The sequence below is a fragment of the Poecilia reticulata genome, linkage group LG14, assembly GCF_000633615.1.
Source record: "Poecilia reticulata strain Guanapo linkage group LG14, Guppy_female_1.0+MT, whole genome shotgun sequence".
NCBI classification, from domain to species: domain Eukaryota; kingdom Metazoa; phylum Chordata; class Actinopteri; order Cyprinodontiformes; family Poeciliidae; genus Poecilia; species Poecilia reticulata.
In genome coordinates, this window is record NC_024344.1 from 4,847,158 (window position 1) to 4,863,487 (window position 16,330).

At 39.3% G+C, this 16,330-nt stretch overlaps 1 protein-coding gene across 1 annotated transcript in view; it reads right to left on the minus strand.

Annotated features, from left to right (window-relative positions):
- ubl3a (ubiquitin-like 3a) overlaps window positions 1-14,809 on the minus strand; it is a 39,165-nt gene extending 24,356 nt beyond the window's left edge. The window contains exon 1 of the mRNA XM_008427356.2: window positions 14,091-14,809. Within this exon, the coding sequence (XP_008425578.1) occupies window positions 14,091-14,117 (27 nt within the window). The 5' untranslated portion in view covers window positions 14,118-14,809. The remainder of the gene's footprint in view (window positions 1-14,090) is intronic.
- Between the last annotated feature and the right edge of the window lie 1,521 nt (window positions 14,810-16,330).

Consider the following 16,330-nt stretch of genomic DNA (forward strand, 5'->3'; position numbering starts at 1 on the left):
TGGCACAACTGGGATTTTATGCAACAAACCAACAGAAAATGGCAGATAAGTTTGACTTTGGACAAATGTTAGTCAATTTAACATTAACATAAGAAAACAGCTTCAACAAGCTTTAAGTCTTAAGAAAACAATGTAATTACTACAGAAAATTTTATGCCTTTTGAAAAAATACTTCATGCTGAGCTTGATTTTCCCTGTGCTGCATTTCAAATCGCTAATCCCCATTGCACATTTACACAATATTAAATTTTTTTATGATGTACTTGTTTACCAAAACAGCAGCAAAAGTCAATCCAAGTTTTGTTTTACATTGTAGCTTCACTGTTTTTTAGTGCATTAAAAAACAATTTTTATGACTGACAAAAGCAGCGGAGTAACAATCAAGRTAAAGAAAGGCTATTGGTGACATGTGGTAGGTCAGTTATGCTTGACCATTACTTGAATGTTTTTCTAATTCACGTTTGTCCTGTTTCTGAGTCCTTCTATTTCTGTCATTACAACAAGAACAGGACGTTCAAATTTCAAGACATATTTTAAGTACCAATTTAGAAGTAGCAACTTGTACCAAAAAACGGTCCGAAAGGGACATTTGATTCATGCTTGCTGGCTGTTCTGACGCAAAACACACTCATASCGTGTGCAAGCAGAGTACAGCTTTAATAAAAATGTCCCCTCAGCTGGAAATTGTTTCCAGTGCAGCTGAAAGGCCCCTTTTATTGAGCTGGTAGTGCACCAACCCCTTCCCATCCTCGACTTTTCCTCCACACACACACACACACGCGGACACACACACACACACAGACAGTTCTCTATTCAGTAATCTAAAGTGTTCATTTGTGTATTTTGCTTAACCAATTATTCAAATGATTACAGCTTTAAAATTACATTTAAAGTTCCACTTTAAATGTATTTTTAAAGCTGTAAAAAAGCAACAATTTAAAAGGAATTTTAAATGTAGTTTTAAAGCTAAGTARTAATTTGAACTCCTCTGCATGCAAAGAAAAAAAAAACAAATTGCAATACTGCAGCAATCAACATACACAGAACATTATTGTTTATTGTTYTAGTCATGATTTTTTTTAAACGTCTCTTTGTGACCTTTTCACAAGTCCGGTTTCCTTTCCCTTTTTTACTTTCAAATCAAAGTATCGATCATCATTTCAAATCACCTCCAAAAACAACTTTCTTGACTAAAACTTAAAAAATAAAATGAGCATAAAATGAGCAAACTCCCAGTTTGTTCGTTTTATTTTTCCAGTTTATAGACCATCACTAGGTCAGTACTCGAGGAGATGAATTACACATATCATATATTTTTAGGTATTTTCAATGTAACAAGGATCAAATGTTACAGGGGBGGAGAAACATATGGTCCCTTACATCAGGGCTCCAAAACAACTGTGAAATTACAACTGAGTTCAAATGTTTAGATTTTTTGTTTTGTTTATGTCACRTTTTGGACATTTAAGCACAAATCTTTAGTTTAGTTTTATTAGCTACATATCACAAACCATGAAAAAGTCACACTAAAATTGAGTTGGCATTRCAAATTAAAAGGTTGTTTCACAGCTTATTTGGCATCTGAACTAGTTTAGATCAGTTCCATTTCAAAATCTATGATGCAAGGATGGGCTGCACAGTGGTGCAGTTGGTAGAGCTGTTGCCTTGCAGCAAGAAGGTTCTGGGTTCGATTCCCGGCCCCGGTCTTTCTGCATGGAGTTTGCATGTTCTCCCTGTGCATGGTGGGCTTTCTCCGGGTACTCCGGCTTCTTCCCACAGTCCAAAAACATGACTGTCAGGTTAATTGGCCTCTCCAAATTGCCCCTAGGTGTGAGTGTGTATGTGCATAGGTGTGTGGCTTTGTGTTGCCTTGCGACAGACTGGCGACCTGTCCAGGGTGACCCCGCCTCTCGCCCGGAACGTTAGCTGGAGATGGGCACCAGCAACCCTCCTGACCCCACTGAGGGACAAGGGTGTCAAGAAAATGGATGGATGGATGGATGGATGATGCAAGGATAGAGGCTGATGCAGATTCTGAGTCGTCCAGGACTAGGCAATCATAAGTGCTTAAGTCGAAGGAACCTGGACTTTTTGACCTCGGGAAACAAAAGAAGGCTAGTTGACCTTCACTTAAGCACTTAGGATGACAAAAATATGAAATGGAGTGTCAGGAAATGCATGTATATATTTATTTTGTTGACCCATACTTATCCAGATGTAGGAAAATGACACTTTTCCAGGCTTGTTCCATCCAAACTCTTGGATGCAGCTCAGCTTGAACAAGGATGTGGAGCAACAACGTACCAGTGTGGGTGTTTCCACAGCCGGCGATGCCGACAGCAAACACGTCACACTCAACAGGAAGGACAGGTTGTGCTTTGGCTGTGTTTTCATGCAAATATGAACATGCATAATTGTGTGGACAAAACACATACACACACACAGGCAGATCAGAACAGGCTGCAGGCCTACAGGGTTTAGTAAGCATGAGTGGGCGTGTTAGAGAACGCCTGTATATTACTCACACCCACTCCCACTCATGTATGTCACGTTCAAACTCTAAAGTCTTTGGCATAAAAACTGAACTACGGTCCCACTTTCCTCTCCTCCATTGTTTTTTTTTAGGGAGGCTACATTTCAGGTCATTTTCAGACAGTGACACATTTTATATCTGTTGCATTTAAAGAGCATTAGTACGTATGAGGTAAATAAACTGTGAAAAGGGATCAGGAGAAGAATCTAGAAAAAGGACCAGATGTTTCCTCTTGAAAGCTTTTTCTCCCTACATTCAACATATTCCTCTACCTTGGCAAAGACATTAATGTCAATATTTTTCTACWGGCTTATGAAACAAGGAGATTTTTTAGAGGAATAAGACTTTATTCTGACATTTACACACTAATCTTCCTTAGGAACAATCTGATTAGGTCGCAGAGGTATGCARCTTTCAATCTGTGTTGATCAGAAATGCTGACAACAAAAAAAGTGTCTGACTAACTTGTAAGTCCAAGGAATGAGATTTAATCTTGGTGAACAGTAATGGTTGGCTTTGGGAAGTCGGCAAATTCAAAWGCAGTCTAAATTATCATGACAACTAGAGCTTCAAACTTTAGCATGATCATCTTTGGAAGGAAATCAATTTAGCACACTGAACTCATCAGCTGATAAACCCCAATATACGCCAAAGAAAGGCCTCTAACAGCCTCTACTGTAGAGAACAGGGGAGCGTCAAATTTGTAGAGAAAATTATTTCTGGAAAGACAAACAGGTCTTTTAAATGTCGTTGAAAAGTGAGAYAGTTTTTAATCAGACTCAGACCGACTGTTAGACCCGGGACTCGGCAGAAACATGTGGCATCTGTCCAAGTTGTGGAACAGCGGACCAGATCTTTACTCTTGMAGAACTGCTTGAGGCGATGTGGGAGCTTAGTTATGTGGTTTGCATGTGTTTTGTATCAAACTAAAGCAAGASCCATGTATGTTCATGGCAGGAAGTTAAGCTGGTTCAAAGTGCAGGTTTCATTGTGTCATGGATGTCCCTGGTCTCTGACCTTGTCTGTGTTGTTTTTGGATTGGATCTTCATGTACACTCATTGAGAGGATGAGGTTTAGTTTGACCTTCAACATGCAAAAGAGCTACTAGCAGTCAGGCAGAGACTCAGTTCCCTTTAAGCTGAGGTCATGGTTCCCAATGAGAAGGTGAGCTACTCCCTCTGGTCAGGGGTCAGTCTCTGGCTCAAGCAAAAAAGCTGGAGTACGTTGGTGTGACATTTACCAGTGATGGTTGGACAGAGCAGAAGACAAACTGATGGATTGKGGCCTCATCTCTAGTAATGCGTGTGCTTCTCCAGTCTGTCATGTTAAAGAAAGAGCTGAGCCCAAAAGGCGTAGCTCTCAATTTAATGGAAATTCCACTTTCTGACCTTTCACTATAGTCATGAAATATGGATGATGAACTACAGAAGAAAAACTTGGTTATAAGTCATTGAAATGAGCTTCCTCCATAGGGTGTTTGAACTCAGCCTTAGCGATAGGGTGATAAGAGTTGCTGAAATGGTTTGGACATCTGCTCAGAATGATTCCTGGGAGGATTTCTGGGCATGTCCCACAAGGAGGAGACCCTGGGGCAGACTTACTCTCAACAGGGACTATAAATCCCTTGTGGGCTGGGAATGCCTGGGGGTCCTGCAGGGATGACCTGGAGAGTGTTGCAGGGGAAAGAAATGCAACACTCTCCTGRACCTAATCAGAAAATGAGCCTCAGAAAATGAGCCTCAACAGTGAAATCCTCAGCCTGGGAGTGAAAAAGTCTCATGAGCTTTACGGTCAAGTTGAAAAGGAACATTCAACATAATCACTGATCMCTGCATCACTTAATGCACCTCTGCATTAAGTGATGCAGAGGTGCATTAAGTGCACCTCTGCATCACCTCAGATGGACCTCTGATCACTGCATCACTTAATCRTAAATAATGTGTCTCACCTTTCATGCTACAAGTTTAGATCAACCAAGAATCAAGGTTAAAAAATGTGTAACAAGGTTAAGAGAAACYAAGCTCTTTCACAGGAAACATTACAAAAACATGTATAATACTGAGAGGTAAGTAATAATACAGGATAGGTTTCATTTTCTTGAAGACAGGATATACATGCTGCAGCACTTGCTGAAATGACATCACAATGGCAAGCATATGTCAAAAGAACTATTCTAAAAGCAGTCGATAGACCAGAGCGTCTACATGAGACTCCCTGCTGGTGCTGGGGACACATCAATATGAGACTGAATCAACTCAGAACAATTAAAAGGGAATGCTAGACAGTATATCGCTCTAAAAGTCTGACAAATATGCTGACGAAAGATTTGCTAATACCAAGTATTGTCGATACAAAAACCTCCCRGAAATATGCAGAACGGTCTCAGCCACCAAAAAAAAAAATCGACAAAATTTCATAGATGCCTTCTTCCATTCACATTAATTAAAATAAATCCTTACTGTTCAACCGTGAAGTTGAACTATTGTTTTATCTACCGCCTGGGCCCATCTGTCAGCGTTTCAACATCATGTCACCGATTTTCTAACACATTTTTAATGAATATGAATCAGTGCAGCTCCTGCCCCTTCAGAGCTGCCAACCAGACTATCCGTGGCTCTGTGAGGTCTACATGTGACAGTGTCAGAGTCGATATATCAGCTGCGCCACCAGGGCAGCATGACGTAATCCTGATGTGTGACTCAGACTGCCAACACATGGCATCAGCAATACAAGCACATCCACCAACATGCTTCGTCCAACTGGCACTCTCGTGACTCTGTGGATCTCCAACCCCCATCCGTCTTTAAATGTGTCAATCAAAGTCCGGTTAGAAACGCCGGCCCGAGGCTGAAGACCTCTCTCTGTCTCTGGCTGCTCTGTGTCGCACATGCTGAGTTAAGCTGAAGTTGCCATTCAGGACACGGAGAGCTGTTTTCAGCAGCAAGGATTCCCCGTCCCATTGTTCTGTCAGCAGGGACCAACACACTGCTCACCTCTGACCCTGACCTCTGGCCTCTTTGTGTGTGTCTGTTTAGCTTGGGGGGTCAATGTGGGAATAGACTGTGAACCACACACAGARAACCTTCCAGCCTTACGCTGATAGTAATCGATAGTTATATGTTATGTGCAATAGATTTAGAGTGCATTAAGCTATTTCCAAGGAAAAGTTTACACTAAGTTTAAAGCTAAAATCACAAAAAGTTAACAGAAAACAGAAAATCAGAGGAGATGTCAAATGTAACTTTTCAAGATTATTTCAGGATATGTGCTTCATTTTACAACAATGTGGAAAAGTTTACACAATATTCAGAGCYTTATCCAGAAATGTTCAGTGTTATCAATGTTTAATCTTAGTTTTTAGACATCTCAGGAAAAGAAAATGATTTCATAGATCCCTGCCAACACTTTCTAGCTGAGGAAAAGGTTAGGACACCATAACCTTTTCCTGGAGGAAAAGGTTAGCTTAGCTAAAATAACTTTAGTGAAAAGCTTCTTGTAGCCATYGGCCWGTCTCTGATTTCAATCTGATGAAAGTTTGCCCCACTCCTAACTCTCAGCTGTGAGATGTTTTAGAGTTTTATTGTATCTGCAGCCCATTTTAAGTCCAAATAATCTCACTGAGGTCAAACTCTAGTCTTTGACTCAGACCAGGACTTTCCATTTCTAATTTCGAGCCAGCTCTTGGTGGATTTACTGTTATGTTTTGAGTCACTTTCAGGTTGCAGGGTCAAGTTATACTTGTGCTTAATTATTTCTTTAGAGATGACTTCACAATTTCCAAAAGCACCCACCTTCACATGCCATGGTGGACTCTGTGATGGTGAACTGCCCTTTTCCTGCTGAAGCAAAAGATCCCAAAACCTTGACACTTCTAGACCAGAAGTGCTGTTCATTAAATTGCATTATTTGGGTTACATGTCCTCTTTTGTGCTGTCCAAATATTTCAATTTCAAACTCGTCAATTCAAAGAACATTAGTCTAGAAGTTCCATCTTCTCTCGGGCTGACTTTAGTCTAGTCTTTATCTAATTCTTTGAGAGCATCAGTGTTTTTATCGTGCACACACCATGAAATAGACTGGTGCAGTCTCTTTCTAATTATTCAGGCGTGYACTTTCACATCAGCAGCAGAAGCCTGCTATAGGTCCCATGACGACATTTGAGAGTCTTTTTTTTTCAACACTTATTTTAGTGCCTTGCGGTCTGCTGGCAGACTGAAGTTGTTTGGATGGTTAGAACTGCATGTTGCCAGTTGTGTTGAATTTCCTCCATAGCCAGATAAATTTCTGGGCAGTGGAAAGGGTTATTCCAACATCTTTGAACTCTTTAATCTTCTCTCTGAAGTAACCAGATAGCTCTTTGCATCTCATGAAGGTGTTCACTCTTACTTCAGCAGTCAAGAGATCATCAAACTTCTGGAGCAAACCTGCTTCAAAATGCTGAGTAATGACATTCTCATCATATGACCCAGATTTGATCTCTGGCTGTTGCCTTGCAGCAAGAAGGTTTTGGGTTCGATTCCCGGCCCCGGTCTTTCGGCATGGAGTTTGCATGTTCTCCCTGTGCATGTGTGGGTTTTCTCTGGGTACTCCGGTTTCCTCCCACAGTCCAAAAACATGACTGTCAGGTTAATTGGCCTCTCCAAATTGCCCCTAGGTGTGAGTGTGTGTGTGCATGGTTGTTTGTGTGTCTCTGTGTTGCCCTGCAACAGACTGGCAACCTGTCCAGGTGAACCCGCCTCTCACCTGGAACGTTAGCTGGAGATCGGCACCAGCAACCCTCCCGACCCCACTGAGGGACAAGGGTGTAAAGAAAATGGATGGATGGGTATTTTTAACCAATTTAAGGAGTAAGGAGTGCTTATTTATGTCAGCTTTTTTTTTACAATGCAAAACTTGGTTATACTTTACTTGAATTTTCCAGTGCTGTTTAAATTGATATTAAACTTCAATATGTTMAAAAATTACTAAACACAGGCTGCCTCAGTGTGCCCAAACTTTATCAACTCATCGGTCATAACTTTTCTTTTGTGAGTTTTGTTGGCAGAGTTAAAAAGAACAAACTTAATTTGCAAAGCATTAATAGAATTAGATTAGAAACAAAAAATKATTAAAAAACATGTCTGCGGTCAAAATGATAAACCTTTATTGAAGCAGATTTTCACTGAAGTGACTGAGGCGTGATCAAAATAAGGATGTAAAGCGTTTTGGCTCTCAGTCATTGCACACTCAGTGGGTAGTACTCAGACACTGTCATTTGGGCAGCGGTGAGAACATGTTAATTTGTGTTGGTGGTGACACTGACAGCCCTGACTCATTCGGACCAGGAGGTACGACAGAACATTTTAGCCCCTCAAACACAAGGCAACAACAGTCTTTCCAGTGCCAAATTTCAAATATGTAATAATCAGCAGATTTGGAGACACAGGGGTTTAGACATTTGACAACTTTTTTTTTTAATTGAAACTTTTGTAACATTGGTTCAGAGAATATTGTGCTAACATCTGCACCCAACGTTGAAAATAAAGTTCTACAATGCTGCAACTGCTTGTTGATCTTATGAAAAAGATAAAATCTGTTCACAGGGAGCGCTGCATTAAGAAACAAATACACCTGTCTGCAGAGCTGTTGATGTTGTGTTATTGTGTCAACTTAGCTCTTGTTACTGTGGGCAATATTGGCTTCTCTTTTGTTTGATACAGTCCCAAAATAAATACCAGGTCGCTCTTTTACGCTGATTTTGTGGTTGACAATTTCTCCATCAAATTTAAGATAAACAGAAGCATGTTTTGCAGTGACCCCAACATCCTTCCTATCCTTGACAGATTGAGATTTTGATAAAATTTGAATTTTACCAATATGTTTTTTTCTTACAGGAACTAATATTGTTTTGTTTTTTTTAAGTTGAATCTGACAGAGAAACTGAACAGAAAGTAAAATATTAACGGGATGGCAAGAAGTCCTTCCAACTACAAAAACGTAGAGGTCACTATAAAAATAATCAAAATACCAATGTAAGCATGCCAAAGGCAGGTCAGCAATTATAAAAACAGATCRATTACAGTTATACCAATAAATACTTTTCTAGTATTTATTGTAAAGGCTATAAATAATTTTCAATATGCCATTTTTGCAAAAATATAAACTGAGAAATTGTCTTTTCAAAAATCTTACCCTTTTAGCGTCGCCTTAGCTGTCGTTTGCTGTCAAAATAAACGTTGTAGTTCAACAGAAAACAAGAGTACACCTAAATCTGCACGGGAATAAATCATTTGGGTTTAACTGTAAATTAGTTGACTTTAAACCAAATTGTAGAAGAGGAATTATCATCCGTTAGGGCTGTGTAATAATATCGATTTTGCGATATATATCGATATTTTCTTTCCWAGAAAAAAATCGATATTCATCCGCGAGTATCGTAACATCCAACTGTCACCTTGCTCACTCACTGCTTGCTTTGCCGGGAGAGTGATTAGGTCATCAGGCTTAGAGTGATTCCTTCAGATGCTAAGTGTTAAAAAGGTATCAAACTATTCAGAGCAGGTACTTGGTGTACTTTATTTACTTTACAATGCATGTGAACTACAGTTTGTACTGTTTCAATTAAAAGAAACATGTTTTCTCACCACTTCTTTGATTCATTTTGTCCAGCTGTGGACTTTAAGTCTGTGTTCATGTCCAACCAGACCCAGGTATTGTGTAGTTGGTGCTTTTAAKCAGTTTTCAGTTAAATTAATTCAATCCAACTCTATAACAGTCACAAAATGTCACCAAAATCACTCTGTCCCTCTAAAATCTTTCAGAAAATCACAAAAGTGTATTGAATTGTATCGTTTGCTGAATATTGCATTATATATCGTATCGTGAGTCGAATATCGTGCATTGTATAGTATTGCATCATGAGATTATTGTATCACTACAGCCCTATCATCCGTGTCACTCTGTGTGGGGGTTTATGTACAGTCTACTGTGGGATATCATGTCTCCTGTTGGTTCATTCATCAGGTTCCATCCAAACCAAAGGTGCTTTATTCCTCTAATGTGTCTGCACTAGTCCTGATCTTTTCTCTCATACTTGCTACATACCTGCAGTGCCTCCTCTACATACTTGCCTTCAGACCTGCGGTCCAGGCAACCCCCTGTTGCCATGGGGAACACTTCGACCTTGTCAGCACTTCTGGGGTATGTCCCCCCCCGCTCTTATTCTTCACAGTTTTTGTATCCTTTCACCCCTCCCTCTTTTCCCTCCGCTGGAACCCATCCTCCATTCTTGAGGGAAATGACTGTTCCTTCTTCTTTTCTTTCTCTCAGATTCATTCACCCACAGTGTTTGGCACCAGCAGTCTCCTCTCCTCCTACTCTAACTCCTACTCCATAGAGTCTTTCTAAGAATGTGTATACAACCGGGTTTTTCTACTGACTGAGGGAGCTGGAGGAAATTGAAAGAGAATGCGCATCTGCTGCCGATTTCAGCTGCACAGGATCAGTGAGATTCTGATAGCTGATATTTGCCTAAGTTTCCTTGGGGAACACAAGGAGCTCATTTGATGTATAGATAGAGCTCCACCATGGAGGGAAGTAATTGTTCTGGAGATTAGAAAGCCTTAGATGTCTTACTTATGTGCAGAACTTGACCTTTATGTTTCTGCCGTGGGCATATTAGCAGCATGAACCAGATGCAGGATGACCTGGAGTGAATAAAACTTATTATGAACAATGTTTGAAACTAGGAAGCTAGTGAACTCTGGAATTTACCACCAAGTAAATGAACTTTACTCTGGGTGTTGATGTCAAATTACATAATAATAATGTGATACTTTCCCTTAGAGGAGAAAATCTCAGACTAAAATCCAAGCTGGAGCTGTAACCCAGCTGGTAAGAGATTCAGAGTGAAGTTTAATGATACTAGAGACTCAAACTCAAAGCTCCTCTCCTGGTCACCACCTAATTGTTGATAAATAGAAGAATAATACAACCACCACATGCGCATCTTTTAAAATAAGTAGATTTCTTACACCACAAATCTTCAAAAATTCAATAGTAACACTTTTCTATGCAGGTTAGGCTTTCAGAGGCTGGGATGGTAAATATGGACGGACGAAACACTCGTCTGCATCTCTGCCTTATCACACTTGAATCAAATAATAAAGCCACTAGTAGGACTCAAGTAAGTTCAGCTAAATTGGATGAGACATGGAAAAAAATTACCTAATGACACACAGTGGCTCACTGGGACTAGACTTGAAAAGTTGATAAAGAGACAGGCGTCTGAAAAAGCAGATATTTCTCCAATTTCAACTGGAAATACTCCAATCAAATCCTATATTTTTCCACAGAGCACAAAACAGAACCTTCTAATAATGTTCCTGTGGAGTCGTTCGGATTAGACCGTCAGTCAGGACGGATCAGGAAACGAAAGGTTCAGCTCATAATCTGTGGAAATTCCACATGCTTTGCTATTAGATGCCTTTGCGCCGACTGGACCATGTATACGCCGAGGTCAGCTCTCAGATATGGCGACAAAATGAACCTGCTGTTCAGTGGGAGGTGCTGGGAGGGATGTGGGGGCGGTCAGCTGAGTGTGGACGGGCAACAACACATGCACAGCTGGGATAGCTGATCTTGACATAGGGGCACATTACGCAGTTTATCCTTTCTAAACATAGACCTGGCAGTATTCTTAGTGCCAAATGTCTGCTAGGAGCAAAGATGACAGACATGCAACTCCCAGATTGGAATTAGTTTACCTTAATCCAGCTGGATGCATTTTATGACTGTAATCTGGTGCATTTCTTACCCATGTGAGCCTGGCATAAATCTTTATGATGAGAGCTCATAAAACCAACCACTGTTGGAGAGCTGGTGTGACGCAAGTTAATATGTCACATGAAGATGGACGTTAAGCGTCTGAAGAGTCTTCTAAGGTCAGATGATGATGACCATGGTCTGAAGAGGTCACCGTGTAACTCAGCACAACATCACTACATCTAAGTTGTAACATGACAGCTAAGATTCAATTACCCTTCACTCAAAAGTAAGGGGAGAAAAAAAAAACTGAGACATCTGAAAGTTAATCTCTTCTGAGACTAAATGTTACATTTATTTAATAAAAACTAAGCCATGACGTGGAAGAGATGTGTGAAAAATAAAAACAAGAAAAAAACAAGCTGCACTGAAACCCAGAGCTGCATGCTTTAACAGAATGTCAAGGTGAAGAGATGACAGTCACGATTAGAGAAGCAATTGTTTATCTGTTTGGCAAGAGTTAAAAGGTCAATGCTACATGGACTGGACGTGCATATATTTTCTCCATGAATAAACATTATATCTTGCAATGCTAAGAGGAAAAAGTCATAAAAGTCCATTTCATATTCCACAGATCTCCATTGGCATTTGAAATGTTAAAGCTCGAGGTAGTACAATTTGGAAAATAGCTGAGCAGGTCTTTTAGTAGTTAGCAGAGAAAAATAATTCTTCCACTAAAACCACTAAAACCTGACAGCATATTTTATGTCGCTGAAGTTCAAGCTTTGAGCACTTCTGAACACCGGCTGTTTGGATACTGGAATCTGAAACAAAGGTGACTGAACATGTTTGATGTGACTCACCAAGGAAAACTACTGAAACTGTTCATTAAATTATAGCTTTACTATGCATTCCATTTTGTGATACCACAAATAATACTGCTTAATTTGTTTGTAGGGAGTTTGTTAGACTTTTATTTAACTTATCTGGTAAACGGCACCTTCTTTTTTCTGATGTAGCAGATGTTACTGTCATAATCCTCGAAGTAACGCTGCCCTTTTCAAAAAGTCACTTATCTATCTTTCTCAATCAATCATTTACCCAATAAAACATAGGAAAATGTCCAAGGTAAACCATTACAACAGAAGTTAAAAAGCAGCGACTTTAGGAGCCGAACAGTTCATAACTCACAGACCTTGCATAAGTGTTCATGTTCCTTGAACCTTTCCACATTACAAACACAAACAACAAGGCATTTTATGAGGAAGTTTATGCAATAGATGAACACAATGTTGAGCTCGAACTCAATAGAGCTGAACTGGAAGGAAAATTATGAAATGTTAAAATCTGAATAGTGTGGCATATATTTGTTTTCAGCCTCTCTGCATCCATACTAGAACTGTTTTTCACTACAGCTGCAAGTCTGGAGGTACTTCTGTAAACGTTTTGTTCATTAACCGACAGAAAGGTAAAGACTTTTGCCCATTTTGGCTGCAACATAGCTCAATCTCACTCATATAGCTTAGAAAGCATTTATGAACTTCACTTCAGTTTTCAAGTATTACCCACAGATTCTAAGTTGGATTTTCTCTGGACTTTGAATGGACCACTCAAACTCATGAAAATGTCCAGTTTTATACCCCATCAGAAAAGCATCCCTGCAGCATGATACAGCAATCCCCGGTGTATGTAGGGTAATGATCACTGTTAGCTTTTCCTACACAAACAGTCTGTTCCATGGAAGCCAGAAAGGTCAGCCTTGTTCTCGTCTGACCGCACCACATTCTTCCGCATGTTTGATGTGTCACCTACATTGTGGTAAATTTTTTAACAGGGCTTATGGGTTTATTTCAACTGTGACTTTTTTCCTGCCAGATTTGTGGCGTCTACAACTAGAAGTCATGTCAACAAATTCTCCCACACGAGCTGTGAACCTCTGCAGCCCCTCCAGAACGACCATGGGCCTTTTGGCTGTTTATTCTAATTAAAGGTCTCAAACTTAACTCGGTTTTAAACTTTGCCACAACTTCATACTAATGGTCCCTAAAACACAGATTGGGCCTTCACAAAACAATTATATCTACAGGACAATTAAATTACACACAAAGTGAGCTCTATTGTGACTAAATATATGATCTCTGCAGCAACCAGATGCAGTTGAGTGTTTTAAAGGATGTAATAACATAATAATAAAAACTTAAAGATGGATTTTAATGTTTGTGTAATTTTCCTTCAACTTTCCACCATTTTTGCTTTGATCTACCATGTAAAACCTAGGCAAAATACAGAGACGTTTGAGGTTTTAATGTCAGGAAATGGGGAAAAAATATAGAAGTATGAATACTTTCAGAAGGCACTATATATTCAATTTTCGGCTGTTTTAAACAGAGAAGTAAAAGCCAATAGTTTGAGGAACTGTATATATTTTTTTATATTTAAACGTGTGTATCCTGTACGCTTTCATGACAGGATAAAGTCCAAACAAAGGTCTATTTCAACATCATAAATAAAAGAACAGGAGACTTGTGGAGTGCCTTACAGCTATCAATGGCTGCTTTAAACTGTACCGGCTAGCTGTTGTTATTGTGAATATCCACAGTATTCCTTTGTGAAAGTTATGTTTCGTTTATAAGGAACTAAGTAAAACAGGACTAATTCAAACTTTGAGCCTAACAAGGAAGTGCAGTTGGAAATCACAGTAATAAAACCAGAGCCATGAGCTGTGCTTCTGTGCTGCGCTGTAGGAGTCAGGAACCCCAGTGGAAATTATTGGCTTTATATGATACAGAACTGACATCCAGTCATTTATCTCACCATGTCCGCTGAGGTGCTGCCCGACATCCTGGAGGTTTTTCTGGTGCTCACACGTTCATACACCCCGCTCTCACACAGCAAATGTCCCCTCTTTCCTCCTCGGTGTTTGTAGAAGAAAAACGTCCTCTGTGGGCTTTTGTGGCAGGAGACAGACACAATGTATTATTCCTGCTGACTTCTACTGTCTCTCTCTCTCTCTTCCTCCAGTCACAACACTGAGGTAGTCAAGACAGGATATAAAACCTTCTTCCTCAATATGATTGCACAATCATTTCGTTAATTAATCCTTCAATAGGTGTCTATCGAGGAGAAGTTAACGTTAATGGAGTTAGCTGTCGACCCGAGGGCCTCCTTCGACCCTCCAATCATCAACAATATTCCGTTGAAGGAAAGGTGTCTACGCCATGCGAAAAAAACCAATACTGCTGGTACATCCGGATCTTTTTTCCTCTCTCTCTCTCTCTCTCTCTTGCTCTCGCTCTCTCTGTCGGCAAAGAAGGAGAATATAAATATCCTCAAGAATGACGGCCGCGGTCCTCCGTTTCACTCTGAAACGTCCAGGTGGAGGCAGAAAACGAGCGTGAAAGGCTTAAATGCTGTCGGTCCTTGTTTTTAAAGTGCGTGGGTAATTGTCGGTGTTGTTACGGACCGCAATGCTGCACCTTTACAACACTCTCAGCTGTCATTCTGCCTCGAACCTAACGTAAAGCTCCATACGTTAGACAGGCATAGCGCTTCCGGTATGGACTTTCAAAATAAGGTTTTAATTTTTCTGAAAAGATTATTTTTTTCTATGAGTTGCTCCAACACATTTTCGTCCGTGTTATTGGACAAAACCAAAAACTTAATACATTTTAGCGTTAAATTAAGAAAAAAACAACTCATGTTGCATTTACATGCGAATAATATTTTGGAATTTATTTCTGCTAATTTTGATAAATTTAAACCCAAAATTGTTCTAACTGAAAAATTAGAATATTAATTTCAATGAAAACCCTCTCGACCCCACTAGGGATAAGGGTGTATAGAAAATGGATGGATAGATGGATTTTGAATGAAAACAATTTTCCCATTTAAGGTACAGAATTTGCCTGACTGAGTTCCTTTTGTATGGACTTTTGCTTTCCCATTATTATGTAGGTCATATGAATACATTTTATTTATGAATAAATTAATAAATTAATTTCTTGTGGCAGGTAATTGCATCCTTGCTTATTTCTCCCCTTTTGTAGTTAAAATACACCTTAACGCTGCAGTAACCAGGCCCACCATACCAATAAGCTAAGCTGCAAGGAAATAAAACAATTAAGATGACTCTTCAAAATAACATTTAGAAAAAAGCTATTATATTTTGCTTGGCTTTTTTTAGGGTAACTTATAATTACCACATTTAGATTTCATATAATTTAAATATTTATTTTAAAATTTGTAGGGTACGGTATGTAATTTTAGAGGAAAAAGGTTTAAAAAAATGGCCTTCTATTTTATTGTTTATTGGGGGTTTTTTGCATTGAAATGTAATATAATTTTCCAATCGTCCATTAACATTTTTTTAAATATATATACGGAATTTGAATGCTATAGTCCCAACAATTAAGAAGGCATTTTATTTTGAATTCAAGACGCCTCTACATCCTTGCTCGGTGTTTCTCTTTGTGCTGCTTTACAGCGTCCTGCTCAAGAACATGGCGACAGTCCACCAATTGAAGACAGTAGCCTACTTTTTATTATTATTGAGAAGGGAACAGAGAATAATTTAGATCAGAGGAAAGAGGTTTTCTCCGTGTATTATCAAATGTTTACAGAGAAAAGGGTTTTGATTTGGATACAAGATGGATTTTGTTTCTCCAAAAACTCAAGATTAAGGAACCTTTAATGGTTTATGTTAAAACTCCAATTTAATTAACATTTTGTTAAGCTTTTTTTCAGGGACAAAGACTATAAACCTTACTAATGACTAAAGATTAAACTTTTTTCAGTTATTCTCACCCAGGGCGGAAAGCAATGTTGGACTTAATAACTTAATTCTGCTCTGAACTGGAACTAGTGCTCCATAACATAACGATACATTTTCATATGAATAAGAGGTAGTCAGACAATGTGAAAAGATTGCCTCTTGTGAATCAAAGAGAAAATCAATAAATGAGCCGGTGCTCTGGCAGAGTGAGTGAAGAATTTCTTACAGAAATGAGACACTAAAGGTCTTTGTTAAGCTGCGTGATCAGAGCCGGCAAAATTCA